Source organism: Rhinoderma darwinii, chromosome 1 (assembly GCF_050947455.1).
Source record: "Rhinoderma darwinii isolate aRhiDar2 chromosome 1, aRhiDar2.hap1, whole genome shotgun sequence".
Classification (NCBI taxonomy): Eukaryota; Metazoa; Chordata; class Amphibia; order Anura; family Rhinodermatidae; genus Rhinoderma; species Rhinoderma darwinii.
Window position 1 is genome coordinate 121,511,224 of NC_134687.1, and position 19,057 is coordinate 121,530,280.

The 19,057-nt window shown below is 39.7% G+C and overlaps 1 protein-coding gene across 3 annotated transcripts in view; it reads left to right on the forward strand.

Moving 5' to 3' along the window:
- PLRG1 (pleiotropic regulator 1) overlaps positions 1–19,057 on the forward strand; it is a 115,954-nt gene that overhangs the window by 67,961 nt on the left and 28,936 nt on the right. For all 3 annotated transcript variants that reach the window (XM_075860331.1, XM_075860332.1, XM_075860330.1), the window contains 9 exons: positions 1,481–1,614; positions 3,044–3,097; positions 6,190–6,283; positions 6,515–6,605; positions 11,439–11,540; positions 11,805–11,897; positions 13,576–13,725; positions 14,113–14,214; positions 14,430–14,532. In XM_075860331.1, coding sequence (XP_075716446.1) covers positions 1,481–1,614; positions 3,044–3,097; positions 6,190–6,283; positions 6,515–6,605; positions 11,439–11,540; positions 11,805–11,897; positions 13,576–13,725; positions 14,113–14,214; positions 14,430–14,532 — 923 coding nt within the window. The remainder of the gene's footprint in view (positions 1–1,480; positions 1,615–3,043; positions 3,098–6,189; positions 6,284–6,514; positions 6,606–11,438; positions 11,541–11,804; positions 11,898–13,575; positions 13,726–14,112; positions 14,215–14,429; positions 14,533–19,057) is intronic.

Consider the following 19,057-nt stretch of genomic DNA (forward strand, 5'->3'; position numbering starts at 1 on the left):
TTAGGCCCCCGGCTGCCATTAGAGACACAGACACTCGGCGATCGTATCGGTGGGAGAGAGAGGGAGCTCCCTCCCTCTCTCCAAAACCACTCAGATGCGGTGCTCGCTATTGTGCACCGCATCTGAGGGGTTAAACGGGTGAGATTGATATTTATATCGATCTCACCCTGTTGAGCAGGGACGCCCCCAGCCCTCAGGTGCCTCTGGCAGCTGAGAGCAGGGAGATTTGACAGCTCCCTGCTCTGTTTACTTATTCCGATGCCGCGACGTAAAAAGTCTATGGCATCGGAATAAGGCCCGTTAGTGACCGATGTAGAAACACTGGGGAGGTTACTAATGGGTTAAACGAGCTTAGAGCAGGTTCATTGACAACAGCAGAATACACAGGTCTTAGACGATTTACAGTTGTCATCTAGTACATTCTTGGATTGTTGCTATGCGACATCCCAGGCACATTCTGTCTGATATTTTAAACTTTTGACATGTCATAGTAACATGTCAGAAATTTGGGTGGGTGGGGTCCGAGCACTGAGACCCCCTCTGATCATTAAAACGAAGCGTTAGAAGTGCTCAGATAAGTGCTGAGCCGCTTCGATTCTGATTGGCTTTCCTTGGAAAGCAAGCGGTGTGCGGGCTGAATAGAAAGTCTAGGAGCCTGTGCACCGTTTGCTTGGCTTTCCGAGGAAAGCCGATCAGAAATGAATAGGCTCAGTGTACACCCGAGCGCATCTGCTGCTTTACTTTTAGTAATCAAAGGGGGTCTCAGTGCTCAGACCCCACCAATCAAAACTTCTGACAAGTCACTATGATGTGTCAGAAGTTTTAGGAAAGTACAGGTACACTTTAATTGATGGATTCTCAGAGGCCTGTGCAAAATACACTGATGGAAAAACCTGGAGCATTTGTTATAAAAACCATAAATGAGTAGGATGGAACTTTTGCAAAAAAATCCACACATTGTTGTGCGTTGTTTAACGGGTAACTAAACTTTCAAAAAAACTTTGGACATTTCAGTGTGACATATCAGAAGTTTTGATAGGTAGGGGTTGGAGCAGTAAGACCGACTCTGATCGCTAAAACGAAGCGTCAGAAGCGCTAGGTGAGCGCAGTGCCACTTCATTCTGGCCGGCTTTCCTCAGAGCAAATGGTGTACAGGCTCAATAGAAAGCCTAGGAGTCCGCGCACTGCTCGCGCTGCTTTCCGAGGAATTCTGATGAGAAACAAAACGCCACTACGCTCACCCGAGCACTTCTGCTGCTTCGTTTCTGCGATTGGTGGGGGTCACGGTCCTCAGACCCCCATTGATCAAAACGTCTGACGCCATTTTTTTTTTAGCCGTTTAGTTACCCTTTAAATCTACAGGAGGCAGCAATGTGATCAAGTTACAAGTGAAAATTCTTTCATTAGTAACAAATACACAAGTGCAGTTTACTGGGACATTTCATTTTACACAAACAAATTGTATATCTTTCCTTCGTAGCCACAAGCTGAAGATGGCTGTGAAATTACGCACAGAGTATGGACCTGTATTACACATGCCCTCTATTAAAGAAAATCGTGACAAGGGGCTCGGAGTCATGGGGGATCCATATGAACATTATCCGAGTATTCAAGGTTTGTACAACCCTCTTGTGATTGGTGCAATAAAGATTTGTATCTCTGTATAATAGAACAATTAATGCTGCAGTTGAAGAGCTTTGAGTCATTTCCAGGTAAACCACATGTTGTAGTTACCCGTGATCCCATACTATCGTGTCTCGTAGTTATTATCTGCCTGAGACTGAATGACAGAAAGTGAGTTTCAGCTGATCAGTGACCGGGAGCGCAGAAGTCACGTAGTAGTAGAAGAGTTTCTCTCCGTGAACGTTGGTGTGATTTGTGTGTTACCTTTCAGTACTCAGCTGAGATTATTGCTGCTTGTAGATGGGAGAAGCAATAAGTGGTATACCCCATGGTCGTTTTTCCCCCTCATATCCCACAACCCAAATCACAAAATATAATTGGCTCTGGTGGGAAATCACTGAACACCAAGGGCTCGTCCACACGCAACTGAATTGCTGCATTTTTCCCGGCCGGAAAAACGCAGCAGAAGACAGTGGCAGCACAGTGAATGGGATTTAAGAAATCTTATCGACATGCTGCGTAAAATTTCCGAGCCAAAATTGGCCTGCGGTGCAGTTTTCGGATAATTCCGTCAATTCCTATTACGGAAAGTGTGCAGAATTGACGCGTTTTTCAGAGGAGGCGTCTCCATCTCCTAACATTGGGAAAAACGCAGTAATTTACGCACCATTTCTTTCATGTCTGCCGCAAAAACCGCAGGAAATGGTGCGTTTTTGTGCGTTGTGTGTGGACAAGCCCTAAATTGAAGTTGACCGTTTTTGGTGCAGTTCTTCTGCAAACACTGCTTGTCTGTTTGCTCTGTCATATTTGTAGCCTTAAGACCAGCTAAAAGAACGCAGGGGCAAGTTAGCGGCCAACCCTTTTTCGCCTACATTTTATCTTGCTCAATTTACATCATTGCTTACATTTTCAGGGGTCTGAGTGACCAGCCGGATTTAGGGCCAGTTCACACTGAGTTTTTTTTGACAAGGAAAATTCACCAAAAAACGGCCAAAAATACCTCCCATTGATTTCAATGGTAGGCGGAGGCGTTTTTTCCCACGAGCGTAAAAACCGGCTTGCAGGAAAAAGAAGGGACATGCCCGATATTCGGGCGTTTATGCCTCTGACCTCCCATTGACATCAATGGGAGGCAGAGAAAGCGTAATTGGCGGCGTTTTATGTCCGCAGCGCTCAATGGCCTCAGGCGAAAATCAGCGTGCTAGATTTTCTGCCTGCAAAAAAACTCAGTGTGAACATAGCCTAACTGTCCCTACCTTTCTTTAAAAAAAAATAGTGTTGCTTGTTCCCAGGGAGTCCTGCAGACATTGTTGTATTTATATCTCCCTAAGTTGCAGGTATTTAACTAACCTGTTACTTGGTTCCAGTGTATATTCCTATGATGAAGATCTTGACTGTTAATTTGATCTGTTTTTATTAGGTCTTGAATCTGAATACATGGTAACTGGAACACACCCATATCCTTCAGGACCAGGTATTTTATTCAAATAATTTTTCTTCTATTTAGTAGTATTTATGCTTGGATCCACACCGATCTCCCGAACCCGTCCCTCCTGGTGACCCACGTTCTGGAGATAGAGGCAGGTCCCAGCTCTGGAAGCCGCACCTGTCAGAAATGTATGGCATATCCTGTGGATCTGTCCTAAATGGGAATAAAAAGATGGGAATAGGTTTTGACTACTATTAACCGCTATCACTTCTATATAGTGGCTTGAAAGACATTTCAGAACATATCCATGTACATCAGCAGTAATCGGGCATATTTTAGAAAAAGTTTTAACAACTCTAATGCAAATTATTCTCCAAGTGTCCATGGGGGGTTTATTCAGCAGGGAAGTGTCCTGCGATCTCAGCGGCAGCCCCTTCCATCTAGGCTTCATTGACCTCTCTGATGCCACCTGCGCCATTACTTAGGTCCCCTAAGATTTTGACCTTATTAAATGATTTTTATAGTATTACTATACTTGTAACAAATATTTTCTACTGTAATATAATGTATGTTAGTCATATGGAGTGGAGTAATCTTTCTCTCCATATTGGTCATGTAAGCCTATTTGTTGGTGTTTGCTGTCCGCAATTAAAATATTGCTTGTTGGCTTAACCCCTTAAGGACACAGCCAATTTTTTCAAATTTGACATGTCACTTTGTGGTAATAACTCTGGAATGCTTTTATGTATCCAAGCGATGCTGAGATTGTTTTCTCGTGACACAATGTACTTTATGTTAGTGGTAAAATTTGGTCGATATATTCAGTGTTTATTTGTGAAAAACACCAAAATTCTGCGAAAATTAGCAAATATCAGCATTTTTCGAAATTTGAATGTATTTGCTTGTATGACAGATAGTAATACCACACAAAATAGTTACTAGTTAACATTTCCCGTATGTCTACTTTGTTTGCATCGTTTTTTAAAAGTCCTTTTATTTTACTAGGACGTTACAAGGCTTAGAACTTTAGCTTCAATTTTCTCAGAGACCAGTTCAGTTCTGAAGTGGCATTGAGGGCAATTGTTAATTTTTACAAGGCATAAATGAGGAAAAGCAACCCAACATCTGTAAAGCATCTTCTCCCAATTACAGCAATGCCCCATATGTGGTAATAAACTGCTATTTGAACCCACGGCAGGGCTCACAAGGGAAGGAGCACCATTTCGATTTTGGAGAGCAGATTTTGCTGGAATAGTTTGCAGTACCATGTCGTGTTTGCAACGCCCCGGAGGGACCAAAACAGTGGAAACCCCCCAAAAGTGATCCATTTTGGAAACGACACCCTTCAAGAAATATTTCTAGGGGCATAGTTAGCATTTTGACCCCACACGGTTTTTGCAAAATTATGCCGTGAAATTGAAAATCTAATTTTTTTCTAATAAAATGTCGTTTTAGCTCATATTTTTTCATTTTTACAATCGATAAAGGAGAAAAAGCACCCCAACATTTGTAAAGCAAACTCTTCTGAGCACACCAATATCTCATGTGGTAATAAACTGCTCTTTGGACACACGGCGGGGCTTAGAAAGGATGGAGCACCATTTGACTTTTGGAGCTCAAGTTTTGCTGGAATGGTTTGCGGCGCCATGTCACATTTGCAAAGCCACTGAGGGGCCAAAATAGTGCAAACCCTGCAAAAGTGACCCCATTTGGAAAACTACACCCCTCATGGAATTTATCTAGGGGTATAGTGAGCGTTTTGAACCCAGTGTTTTGTTTTTTTTTGCTGAATTTATTGGAATTAGGCAGTGAAAATTAAAATCTACATTTTTTTCTAGGGATGTCCCGATACCAGAGTTTGGACTTTGATACCGATACTTCGTGTAGTATTGCGATTTAGATACCGAAACGATACTTTGCCAACGTTAATAAAAAATTAATTACTATTAATGTGAGGCACATGGAGGTTAAATTTCACACCTCATGCCTCACAATAAGTGAAAGGGGTTAATCGGCTGGATCGGAGCCTAGCTCCGGTCCTGGCCGTTAGAGCAGGATGTCAGCTGTGACAAACAGCTGACACCCGCGCCCATGGCAACCATCAGGGTTTCCGACCGGCTAGAAGCCACCTAGATGCAGGACTGGTGCGGCAAGGGGTTAAATGAGTTATCAGGTTTTATGTACATTTTTCATGTCTGAGTGCTGTGTGAGCGTAAATGGAAATATTATTTGCATTTAGAGCATTATTACTGGTCAATAGGGGGCCTTCGCTTTGCCCATAACGCACCTTTTTTTGTCTCCAATTTTTTTCGGAGACAGGTTTTCACTGCATGCCATATAACAGAAATATTCTCTTCTAGAACCATTGCTTCTAGCTTGTGTTTGTATGTGTTTAGTTATTTATTGCAGATGGAGTCCATAGTTTTTTTTAAAAGGCTTTATTTTCAAAACTTTTTTCTGTACAAACCTGTACAAATATACAAGTTAGACAAACTACGAGACATTAAGATAGGCAGCATTACAGTGAATACAGAGTCAATTCAGAGCAGATACATTGCACATACAGGATTTACAGAATTCCCATGCCACAATGCCCCAACCTTACATACACACACATTCATCCTAGTGCCCCAAACTGATGGAGTCAATAGTTAAAGGCTATGTACACCTTTGAAATATATATTTTTTTTAAATAAAAATGTCTATTAGTGTGATACAGCTGCTTTGTATCCTGTATACAGGTCCATGGGAATGGCTGGTAAAGTGACAGCGAGTCCTGCAGGTCCCTGACACACAGGATCGAGCTGTTTATAATGTAGATGTGATCGATATACAGTTGGATTCTGAGTGTCAGACAGGCAGGACCCGCTGACCTGACAGATACAGGTCTTAGTGCTAGATACAGCTGCTCTGTATACAGTATACAAAGCAGCTGTATCTCAAAAAGTAAAAATAATTTTTAATGAAGCATTTAGAAAGTTGCGCAAAAACACACAGATACACGTTTTTATTTTTTTTAAAAAGAGAAATAGTTCAAAGGTGTACATAGCCTTTAACATTCAATGTTCTGATGTTTGATACCCAAATAAAACATGGTAAAAGGTTATTTGATCTGCTTAATATTATCTCTTTTCTAGGTGTAGCCCTAACAGCTGACACTCAGATCCAAAAGATGCCGAGTGAATCAGCAGCACAATCTTTGGCACTGGCACTTCCACCGTCACAGGCAAGGTAACTACTACCAAACTTGTCTCCTTTTTGGGGGGGGGGAATAGGGTCACTTTCTAATCTAGTCTTTGTATAACTTCACTTGCATAGCTTTTGTTGCTTTATTTGTTCTTGTAATAAAGATACATAGCTGAATTAGACACTTCTGGATTTCACTCGTATGCATGTCAAGAATATTTTTTGTCACTTTAAATAGTAACCTGCGTTCTCTGATCTGTCTTCATGTATCACCAGACTGGACGCTCATCGCACTGCTCCTGGTGTTGGAGATATTTACAGACAGGCCGGACATCCTGAGCGTTCGCAGCCCTCTGGCTTGTCAATGGTCAGGTTACTTTTTGCTTATTTAACAGAATTAAAGTCAAATTTTATATTCATTCCACGTTCCAGCACTTTATTATTTTAGTTCTCCACATTCAGTATACATATATTACCCACTACTATACAGAACATGCACTCTGTACAATGACCATTTTAATATGCAGCTCCTATCACACTCATAGCTCACTACTTCAGATGTATTACAACGGTCTACTTTTCTCTTGACTGTTCCCTATGTACATATGTGGATGTAAACACTGCATGAATAATTTTAGGAAGCTGTCCAATGTATAGATAATTGCTTCCTTTATGTATCGTTTTTTTTAATTTTTTTTATTATGAAATTATTTCTAAAGTGGTTCCTAATCGTCATAATTGAGAATTGTACTCTCCATGCCCATTCTCTGAAGTCCGCTGTCACATGCTATCAAACTTGTCACCACCTTTTTAACCCCTTCCCGCACCTTGGCGTAACTGTACGTCCAGATAAGCAGTAACTTCGCGCACCTGGGCGTACAGTTACGTCCGCGCTTTAAAAGTTAACCGCCGCGCGGCGCTGCACCGCAGCGGCGGTTAACTGTGCAGGGGTCAGCCCTGCTCTCCCCGTTGCCGATCAGCGGCCTGTCGCCGCTGAAATCGGCAATTAACCCCTTCGATGCGGTGGTCGATTGCGATCACCACATCGAAGAGGTTTACAGCGGATCGGCAGCCCCCCACATGTATTTGCGGGGGCTGGCGATCCTTATCATGGCAACCAGAGGCCAGACAATGACCTCCGGGTTGCCATGTACGGAAGCCTCGGAGGATCAGCCTCCGGCCGTTCCTCCTCTGCTTCCTGTCAGTGTGACAGTTACGTCACAATGACGGTTAGAACACATTACACTACGTGTGTAGTGTAATGTGTTCCAGCAGCGATCAGAGCTGCCAGTCTAAGTGTCCCCTAGTGGGACAAGTAAAAAAAGTTAAAAAAAGATAATAAAAATGTTTTGAAAAAGTGTAAAAATCAGAGTTAGAAGTGACATAAACAAAGAATGCTTTTTTTTCCTATAATAAGACTTTTATTATAGGAAAAAAATTAACACGTTAAAAAAAGTACACATATTTGGTATCGCCACGTTCGTAACGACCCCAACTATAAAACTGTTATATTATTTTTCCCGCACGGTGAACACCGCGAAAAAAATAAACGAAAAACAGTGCCCGAATCACAATTTTTTGGTTACCAACCCTCCCAAAATATAAAATAAAAAGTGATCAAAAAGTCGCATGTACGCCAAAATGGTACCAATACAAACTACATCCCGTCCCGCAAAAAACAAGCCCATACACAGCTTTTTTGACTGAAAAATAAAAACGTTACGGCTCTCAGAATATGGTGACACAAAAATTAATTTATTTTATAAATAAGTGATTTTATTGCACAAACGCTGCAAAACATAAAAAAATTATATACATCTGGTATCGCCGTAATCGTACCGACCCGCAGAATAAAGTATAATGGTCATTTATAGCCCAGGGTGAAGGCCATAAAAAAAACAAATAAAAAACATTGTCAGAATTGATGGTTTTTGGTCACCTTGCTTGCCAAAAAATGGAATAAAACGTGATAAAAAAAATTTCTGGTACCCCAAAATGGTACCAATGAAAACTACAGATTGTCCCGCAAAGAATAAACCCTCACACGGCTCCGGTGGAGAAAAAATAAAACCGTTCTGGCTCTCAGAATATGGCGATGCAAAATGTGCAGAGTGTCCAAAAGCAGATAAGATCGGGCGCCATTTATCAGTGCGACACTGGCCACACATCTGCGGATTATTATTTATTTACTGCATTATTATACCCTCTTATTATACCCTGATGTACCCCGCACAGATAACATGTACCCGGATGTACTCCGCACAGATAACATGTACCCTGATGTACCCCTCACAGATTACATATGCCCCCACATTATAAACTGAAACACCAGTAAAACCCCAAACAGAACAACTACCAAGCAAACTCTGTGCCCCAAAAGCCAAATGGCGTCCCTCCCTTCTGAGCCCTGCAGCGTGCCTAAACACCAATTTACGTCCACAGATATGGCATCGCCATACCCGGGAGAACCCGGTTAATATTTTGAGTTATTTGTCTTCAGTGGCACAAACTGGGCATAACATATAGTGCACTAAAATGGCATATGAGTGGAAAATTTTAATTTTCACTCCGCACCATGCGCTGCGCATTAACCCCTGCGCGCACCATGACATAGCATGTCGTAGTGTGGGGGGTGATGTATGGAGCGTCTCACGTAAAAAATAAAGAATTTAGAATGGCAAAATCGCTGTTTTTTTGGTCCCCTTGGCTCTACTTAAAAAAATAAATAAAATGTGCTCAAAAAGTTGTATGTACCAAAAAGTTGCACCAATAAAAATGACCGCTCGTCCCTCAATAAATAAGCCCTCATACCGCTCTATTGACTGAAAAATAAAAAAGTTGTGGCTCTTGGAACGCGGGGAGGAAAAAACTAAAAAGGAAAAGAAAAAAATGGATCAGTCCAGAAAGGGTTAATTACTTTCTAATGAAAAACCATTTATGACCACACGTGGGGTATTGCCGTACTCGGGAGAAATTGCTTTACAAATGTTGGGGTGCTTTTACCCCCTTTTTCCTTTGTGAAATTGAAAAAAATGCAACATTTTAGTGGAAGAAATGTCGATATTCATTTTCACGGCCTAATTCTAATAAATCCTGCAAAAGACTTGTGGGGTCTAAATGCCCACTATATCCCTAGATAGATTCTTTAAGTGGTGTAATTTCCACTTTTGGGGGGTTTCCCCTGTTTTGGCGCCTCAGGGGCTTTGCAAATGGGACATGGCACCCAAAAACCATTTCAGCTAAATTTGAGCTCCAAAAGCCAAATAGCGCTCCTTCCCTTCTAAGCCTTGCTGTGGGTCCAAACAGCAGTTTATTACTACATATGGCATATTTCCGTAATCGGGAGAAATTGTTTTACAAATGTTGGGGTGCTTTTTCTCCTTTATTCCTTGTAAAAATTAAAAATGGCTACCTTTTTTCAGAAAAAGTCGATTTTTACCTTTACAGAATAATTCCAATGAATTCAGCAAAACAACCGTGGGGTCAAAATGCTAACTTTACCCCTAGAAAAATTCCTTGATGAGTGTAGTTTCCAAAATGGGGTCACTTTCCGGGGGTTTCCACTATTTTGTTCCCTCCAGTGCATTTCAAACGTGACACGGCACTGAAAACTATTCCAGAAAATCAGAATTTCAAAATCCAAATGGTGCTCCTTTCCTTCTGAGTCCTGCTGTGGGTCCAAACAGCAGTTTATTACCACATATGGGGTATTGCTATAATCAGGAGAAATTGCTTTACATATGTTGGGGTGTTTTTTCTCTTTTATACCTTGAAAAAATAAAAAATTTCTAAGTTTTTTCAGAAAAAAGTAGATTTTCATCTTCACAAACTAATTCAAATAAATTTAGCAAAAAAACTGTGGGTTCAAAATGCTAACTATACCCCTAGATAAATTCCCTGAGGGGTGTAGTTTCCAAAATGAGGTCACTTTTGGGGGTCTTTATTGTTTTGGCCCCACAAGACCTCTTCAAACCTGACATGGTACCTAAAATATATGCTAAAAAAAGAAGGCCCCAAAATCCACTAGGTGCTCCTTTGCTTCTGAGGCCTGTGTTTCAGTCCATGACCGAACTAGGGCCACATGTGGGGTATTTCTAAAAACTGCAGAATCTGGGCAATAAATAATAAGTTACATTTTTTGGGAAAAACCTTCTGTGGTATAGCAAAAAATATATTACAAATGAATTTTGTATAAAAAAAATGAAATTTGTAACTTTCACCTCTACTTTGCTTTAATTCCTGTGAAACGCCTAAAGGGTTAATACACTTTCTGAATGCTGTTTTGAATACTTTGAGTAAATCGCCTTTTGAAATTTTCTTGAAAATATGAGAAATCGCTGCTAAAGTTCTAAGCCTTGTAACGTCCTAGAAAAATAAAATGTTCAAAAAACGATGCCAAACTAAAGTAGACATGTGGGGGATGGTAACTAGTAACTATTTTGTGTGGTATTACTATTGGTTTTACAAGCAGATACATTTAAATTTAGAAAAATGCTAATTTTTGCAATTTTTCGCTAAATTTTGGTGTTTTTCACAATTAAATACTGAATCTATCGGGCAAATTTTGCCAGTAACATAAAGTCCAATGTGTCACGAGAAAACAATCTCAGAATCGCTTGGATAGGTAAAAGCATTCCGGAGTTATTACCACATAAAGTGACACATGTCAGATTTTAAAAATCGGCTTCGTCCTGAAGGCCAAAACAGGCTCAGTCCTGAAGGGGTTAATGGTCAATCATTCCCTCAAACCCACCTCTTCAAAATAAATCCTCTTCTCTAACTATTCATCACGGAGAGGTAAGTCACTCACCTCTTCCAGCCACCCGACCCTTCCTTTTGGAGCTACTGTTTCCAAACTTGTAGATTATAAGGCTCTTCTGGGGAGGACCATCCTCTCATTTTGTATCCGTAAGCTTTGTTTAATTTTGTGAATTGCATCCCCTATTATGAAGTGTTTGCCATTGTGTAATATGTTGGCACTATAGGGACGAGGCATGAAACTGTGAAGTGAATTATTTTTAGACTGTAAAGTTTTACTTTTTGTCTGTACTGTCCAGTTGTTAGAGCTGGCAACATGACAAGTTCTATTTAGCTACATTTGTTTTTTTTCTCTTTTTAATTAAATTTTTAACATAAATGTCAAATTTTGCATGTGGATTATATTCTTATATATATCGTGATATATAGATTTTTGTTTTAGGCTTCTATGGAGTCTGGTGGAATGAAGAACTCTGCATTAATGGCAAAGAAAGCACCAACAATGCCCAAACCACAGTGGCACCCGCCTTGGAAACTGTTCAGGGTGAGTCTTGCTCTTTACCTTTTATCTTTTACTGCATTGGATTTGTCAGCAGTTGTGTTTTTTTTCTTCTTTATGTATGTCACAAATTATATCCCAAAACAATGTTTTCTATAACTTGGGTTTTATTATCTATATTGTGACAGATTCCCCTCTCCTGTGTGTAACCTAGGCAGGTCATGCACAGTGTTGAGGTCTCTTTTATATCTGGACATTTTGTTTTTATTATTTTCAGCATTATAAGTGCAGCGTGTTCTTTCTTCACAGGTCATCAGTGGTCACCTGGGGTGGGTGCGTTGCATAGCAGTTGAACCCGGGAACCAGTGGTTTGTCACCGGCTCAGCGGATAGAACAATTAAGGTAAGAGTCCTTAGCGAAGGAAGCATTTCTTTTGTGAATCAACATGCTTAAGGTTATTATTTCCAGTGCTCCTGTCGGGTCTTTGTCATTTTCTTCATGCCGGCTTCAGCAGCTTTTTAGCAAAGTGGAGAAAAAGCTATTTTCTTTTCCATGTTGTGATGTTTAGAAGTTGAAATCAATACAAGTAAATTGCTGAAATAAAAGTCCTCATGTGGCATAGTTTTCTCCCCCCCCCCCCCCCCCCTCCTGCTCTCATTATAAGGGGCCCTGACTTTTTTTACGTGGATTTTCTCTGTATAGTAAAACACAGCGTGCTGTTAACTGGTGTTATTTATTGTAAATCTGTGTTTCAAACATTAGGGAGAAATATGGAGATACGATTGACAGTTGAATTGTTGGATACCCTGTACTATGATTAATTTATAGAATAAGTCTTAAAACCTCCGCTATTGGTCCAGTCAGTGACCAAGAAGAAAAACGTAAATAACAGTCGGTTACTCGATAATTCACATATCCTACCACAGCAGCGTCGCACATACCGGTCGTAGATTCCAAATGAGATAGCCCGAGTAAGGAATATAAGGGTAATATGTCCCTATTAAAAATACCCTCCCAAACGATCGCTCAGCTGAGCTTCTCATTTGACGCAATTTACAATTTTTCTGATGGTCTGTAGAAATGCAGGTAACTCTACTGACTGATCACACTGCACAAAGTTAGGAAACTATTATATACTATAGGGGAAATTTATGAAGGGCTTTATGCCAGTTTTTGGACTTCAAAAAGTCCCAAATTATTGGACACATTTTATTATTAATTAATTATTTATCATTAATTATTATATAATTAAAAAAGGAATTATTAATTTAATTATTAGGCACATTTGCGCATTATTATTATTGGGCACATTTGCGCAATTGTCTTTTATTTTTATTTTTTGTCTTTTGCCACACCCAACACTTCAAGAAGTGAGTGGACTTAGTGGAAGCTTGCTGGTCGCCGCGTGCTTACAAATATACTATAATGTACACGGAAATGTTCACCAGCTCAGTGCTGGCGGAAAATTTTGCTTTGTGGAGAACGGATGGCGCAAGATGAGGCGCGTGCCTCATAATAAATTTTTTGCATTTTACTCCTGCAGGCTTCAGATTAGTAAATCTGCCCCTTTGTGTGTAAGGTTTCGTTCACATCTGCGTCACGTTCCGTCGGAGCTTTGTAATTCGATCAATGTCATTTTCTCACATGTAAGATTGCTAGAATTAAAGGGCTCTTAAACCCCTTTGGTTAGATTTCCATTGTATGGCTCTTTGCCAAGACTATGGAGATTTTGAGACTATTGCAGTTGAAACGCGTCGCCAACACACCCTGTGGGAATCTGGAGTTGGGGAATGTGGTCTTGGCTGCTCCTGCAAGCGGTCATGCCCTATTCACACGTTCTGACTTTGTCGTCTTGATCTTTCTGGATTCTAGCTTGGATTATCTATTACATCAGAGAGCCTTTGGTTTCTGCTCCTGTTATTGGACCCAGGAGAAATCTCCTCTTAATACAAAGCACAACTGTAATGTGATTTTCATGCCATTGTTTTAATAAGGTTCTTGTTTTATGGCAAGTATTTGTGTCCTGCGGTATTAATGATGTGCTGTTTAGGGTTTGACTTCATTTCTCTCTTCTCTCGAGATCTGGGATCTGGCAAGTGGTAAATTAAAGCTGTCCTTAACAGGACACATAAGCACTGTCCGGGGAGTGATTGTAAGCGGCAGGAGCCCATATTTGTTTTCTTGTGGCGAGGACAAGCAGGTGAAATGCTGGGATCTGGAATATAATAAGGTAGGCCTTAAATCTAGAAAACGATATTACCCTAGAAAATGCTTTCCCACAATGTTTTATGGTTTTTCTATTTATTTGATTTACTTTTAAATATTCTAACAGTTTTGGTTGGATTTGCACTAGTTATTTTACCTGAATATGTCTTCGATGATCTCTGAAACAGTCAGTGCTATTGCTTTGTGTATTTTTTTTGACACTCTATCATCTGCTTTTAACTGGGCTTGATCTCTTATGAGAGATAGATGGATGGATAGATAGATGAAGTGCTATCTGTTTTCTTCGATCAGATTAAAATGTTTATGGTGATTTACAATGAAAAAATGACTGGTTAGATCAAAATACCAGCGCTCCGGTGCTCATCCATGTTTTTTTTTATTCCCTCACTAGGTCATAAGACATTACCACGGTCATTTAAGTGCAGTCTATGGTTTAGACTTGCATCCCACCATTGACGTGCTTATGACTTGCAGCAGAGATTCCACAGCACGAGTAAGTAATGACTGATAGTTATTTCGATCTTCAGCTCAAACACTTTACTGCGTTTTTTTTTTTTACTGTCCATTTATTTCAATGTGAGAAGCCAACATTTCTTGTTACCTTCGAGAGGACCATTGGCATCTGCATTCATTTCCCATAGTAGAATTTAATTCTATGTCGTTTCTTTTTTTTTATGTCAACTTTAATTTTTACTTTTGTTTACGTAGATCTGGGATATAAGAACAAAAGCCGGTGTACACACGCTTGTCGGACATACCAATGCTGTGGCAACGGTGCGATGCCAGTCTGCCGAGCCTCAGATTATAACAGGTAAGGTCATGTCTGAATTTCATTGCTAGTTTTAGGATGCATGCAATGCTAGGCTGTCTTTTTGTTGTGGATCCATATTGATTTTCTCATGTTGTTCATGCAATTGTTAACTACATAGCTCTCTCCGTTTATCATAAATGTCCACAAAAAATATTAAGGAGACCTGATGTTTTCGTATGATTTTTTTGGTAGAATGCACAGAAAGGCACCAGGTGGGACACGGGTTGGATGATCCCCGTTCTCCATATAGGTTTGACTCCCAGAGTTTATGCCTGTCCTGTAGACCATACCATACATGTCTGAGATAAGAATAACACTAAGTAAAATAGTAGCGTGAATAAATTCCTTCACCGTTTGCCAAGTAAAAATACACACACGCAAGAAGTGATCGGTACACTTTAACCATTTAACTCTAAATATGTCCACTGTATTTGCAGACGTAGTCCCGGTCAGTGAGCTTTCCCTGTAACAGCAAAGATTAAATAAAATGCTGATCTTTGCTGTGAAGTCTTAGAGCTAATAAATTATGAATGATACAGTTATAAGCGGTGAAGACAAAAAAATTGGTTGTATTTGTACATAAGTGGTTGATCAAGCCTGGTTTCTGTATGGAGCTGGCTAGTAAAGGGGAACATGAAGCATTAACCTCTTCCTGCGCTACGACTCAACTGTACGTCCTGGCGAGGGGTTACTTCCCGCACCAGGATCTGCAGTTACCGCGCGGTTCCCGTTGCACACTTGATTTCGGCAATTAACCCCTTAAATGCGGCTTTATAGGCTTCCTGTCTTAGTGACTGTCAGTGTCACACTGACCTTCATAATACATTAGTGTAATGTATTAGATAAGCGATCAGTGCTGCAGGTCGTCAAGTCCCATAGTGGGACAAAAAAAAAAGGTAAAACAAAGTTGATAAAAATGTTTTATGAAAGTTATAAGTGAAAAAAATCTTTTTTTTTTTCCTATAAGAAGTCTTTTATTATAGTAAAAAATGAAAACGTTAAAAGCACACATTTGGTATCACCGCGTTTGTAATGACCCAAACTATAAAACTTTAATGTTATTTTTCCTGCGCGAAGAACTCGGTAAAAAACAATGCCAGAATCACTAGGTTTTGGTCACCACCCCACTATAAATTTAGAATAAAAAGTGATCAAAAAGTCGCATGTACCACAAAATAGTACCAATAAAAACTACAACCAGCCAGCAAAAAACAAGCTTACACAGCTTTTTTTAATGTAAAATAAAAAAAAGTTATCCCTCAGAATATGGTGACACAAAAAATTTATTTAGAAAAAAGTGATTTTATTGTGCAAACGTGGCAAAACATAAAAAACGTATATACATATGGTATCGCCGTAATCGTATCGACCCGCAGAATAGATCTCGGAATGTGGTGAAACAAAAAAAGCAATGGAGGAATCTCCAGAAATCAGAATTTCAGCACGCAAATATTTTTTTTTTTTTACGTTTCCCAGTATATTTTAAATGGTGTCAATAGAAATTACTACTCCTCCCGCAAAAAAAAAAAAGCCCTCACACCACTCTATTGATGGAAAAATAAAAATGTTATGGCTCTTGGAAGGCAGGAAGCAAAAAAAGAAAATGAATAGTCCTGAAAGGGTTAATGAATTTCTAATGAAAAAAACATGTGGCCACGGGTATTGCCGTAAAAATGTTGATATTCATTTTCACGGCCTAATTACACTAAATTTAGCAAAACGCCTGTGGGGTCTAAATGTTACTATACCCCAACATAGATTCCTTAAGCTTCTAAAATGGGGTCACTTTTGGGGGGGTTTCCACTGTTTTGGTCCCTCCAGGGCGTTGCAAATACAACATGGCAACGAAAACCATTCCAGCAAAATTTGCGCTCCAAAATCCAAGTTGCGCTCCTTCCCCTCTGAGCCCTGCTGTGTGTCCAAACAGCAGTTTGTTACCACATGTGGGATATTGCTGTAATCAGAAGAAATTGCTTTACAAATGTTGGGGTGTTTTTTCGTGTTTATTCCTTGGTATAATTTAAAATTTCTACATTTTGTTTTTCAGGAAAAAAGTAGCTTTTCATTTTCACATACTAATTCCAATAAGTTTAGCTGAAAAACGTGGGGGGTCAAAATGCTAACTATACCTCTATTTAAATTTCTTGAGGGGTGTTGTTTCCAAAATGGGGTCCATTTTGGGGGGTTTCCACTATTTTGGCACCACAAGACCTCTTCAAACCTGACATGGTACCTAAAATAAAGAGGCCCCAAAATCCTCTAGGTGCTTCTTAGGCCTGTGTTTCACATGTGGGATATTTATAAAAAGTGAAGAATCTGGGCAATAAATATTGAGTTGCGTTTCTTGGGTAGAAACCTTCTGTGGTAGAATTTTTTTTTATTACACATGAGTTTTGGCAAAAAATTTAATTTGTAAATTTTACCTCTTTTTCTTTGCTTTAATTCTTGTGAAACGCCTAAAGGGTTAAGAAACTTACTGAATTCTGTTTTGAAGACTTTGAGGGGTGCAGTTTTTAAAATGGGGTGATTTATGTGAGGTTTCAAAAATGTAGGGCCCTCAAAGCCACTTCAGAACTGAACTGGTCCATAAAAAATAGGTTTTGCAAAAAAATTTTGAAAATGTGAGAAATTGATGCTAAACTTCTAAGCCTTGTAACCTGGAAAAATAAAAGGATGTTCAAAAAATGATGTAAACATATAGTAGACATATGGGAAATGTTAACTAGTGACTATTTTGTGTGGTATTACTATCTGTTTTACAAGCAGATACATTTAAATTTAGAAAATGCTAATTTTTGCACGTTTTCTCCAAATTTTGGTGTTTATCACAAATACTGAATTTATCGACCAAATTTTCCCTCTAACTTAAAGTACAATATGTCACGAGAAAACAATCTCAGAATCGCTTGAATAGGTAAAAGCATTCAAAAGTTAGTACCACGTAAAGTGACACGTCAGATTTGAAAAAATGGGCTGTGTCCTCAAGGCCAAAATAGGCTGCGTCCTGAAGGGGTTAAACAGTCTATGTAACTGTAGCCCCTCATGTTTTTGTACTTCAGATTTCCTTGTTTTTCATAGGAAAAACAATGACCGCACTAACTGTAATCTGTTACAGGGCATGGGTTCTTTTATGCAAGCAGCCTGGAACAGTACAATCAGATGCAGTGTACAGACAGTGTATTGAACAAGTCCTAAGAGTAGAACGATCAATGGGACAAGTTCAATAGTTTCTGTCTGGGCTTGCTGTGTGTGAATGGTTCAGTGGACAATTCTTAATACAGTTATGATAAATGTAAAGTTTTTTGGTTTGTTCACACTGGCTTCCATTTTTTCCCCCAGAGATCTTATGGATCCACTAAGATGAATTTTGTAACCGCTTTATAATTAAATGCCATCGGCTAGGTTTTTTTTATGTAACGCGTGCAGCACTTTACGTTTTCTATAGAAGTGTGAATAGGTGCTAGGTCTGCAGGGTTTATTTTATATTTTAATCTGTTTATTAGATATTGTTCTTTCAGAGCCTCTAGCTGTGTCACCTTCACTTTTGACAGCAAGAATAGTGCATCATGCATTGCTGCACAAGCCCAAAATGACAGAAACCTCAGCAGGCCTATTTAAGGTCAGCGCGGTCTGACAGTGATAATTTGGTCCTTGGGATGACTGATCTATCACAGCAGCATGGCTTCGGTATAAACTGAAACCATGAGACTTGTGTGAACAAAGACTTAACCAGGGCATTTTATTATAGGAAGGACAGATTTGGGCATCACAGATATTTATTTTATTGTTGACTCTCCTTCTTTTAATAACATACAGTGCTGTGAAAGTTTTTGCCCCATCCCAATTTATTTCATATTTGCCACGCGTGAACGTTGCAGATCCGATTACTTTCAATGTTAGACGAAGATCAAACTAGTTTAACGCAAAATGCGGTTTGTAAGTGGTATCATTTATTGAAGGGAAAGTGATGTTTAGTCCTGCCTGGCCCTATGTGAAAAAGGTATTGCCCCCATACCTACTAGATTAACTTGTTAACCAAATTTAATTGACAATTGGGTTCAATTTCAGTAGTCAGAACCAGGCATTTTTACTACCAGACCCGTTGAATGTAAGCATCACTTAAATAGGACCTGTCAGGCAATGTGAAGCCGGCTAGAAGGACTCTAAAAGCAACACGTGATGCCAGGTGCTAAAGACATTCAAATACAGATGCCAAACAAAGTCATTGAAATCCACCAGAATGGAAAGGTTTACAAAGCCATTGCTGAAGCTCTGGGACCACTCGGGAACCACGGTGAGAACCATTATCCACATATGAAAAAAACTTGGGACAGTGGTGAACCTTCCTTGGAGTGGCTGGCCAACCAAAATTTCACCAAGAGCGCAACGACGACTTATCCTGAAGGTCAAAAGAGAACTCAGACGAACCTCTTCTAATGAACTGCAGGCCTCACTTGCCTCAGGTAAGGTCAATGTACGCGATTTCACAATAAGAAAGACACTGGGGAAAAAATGACATCTATGG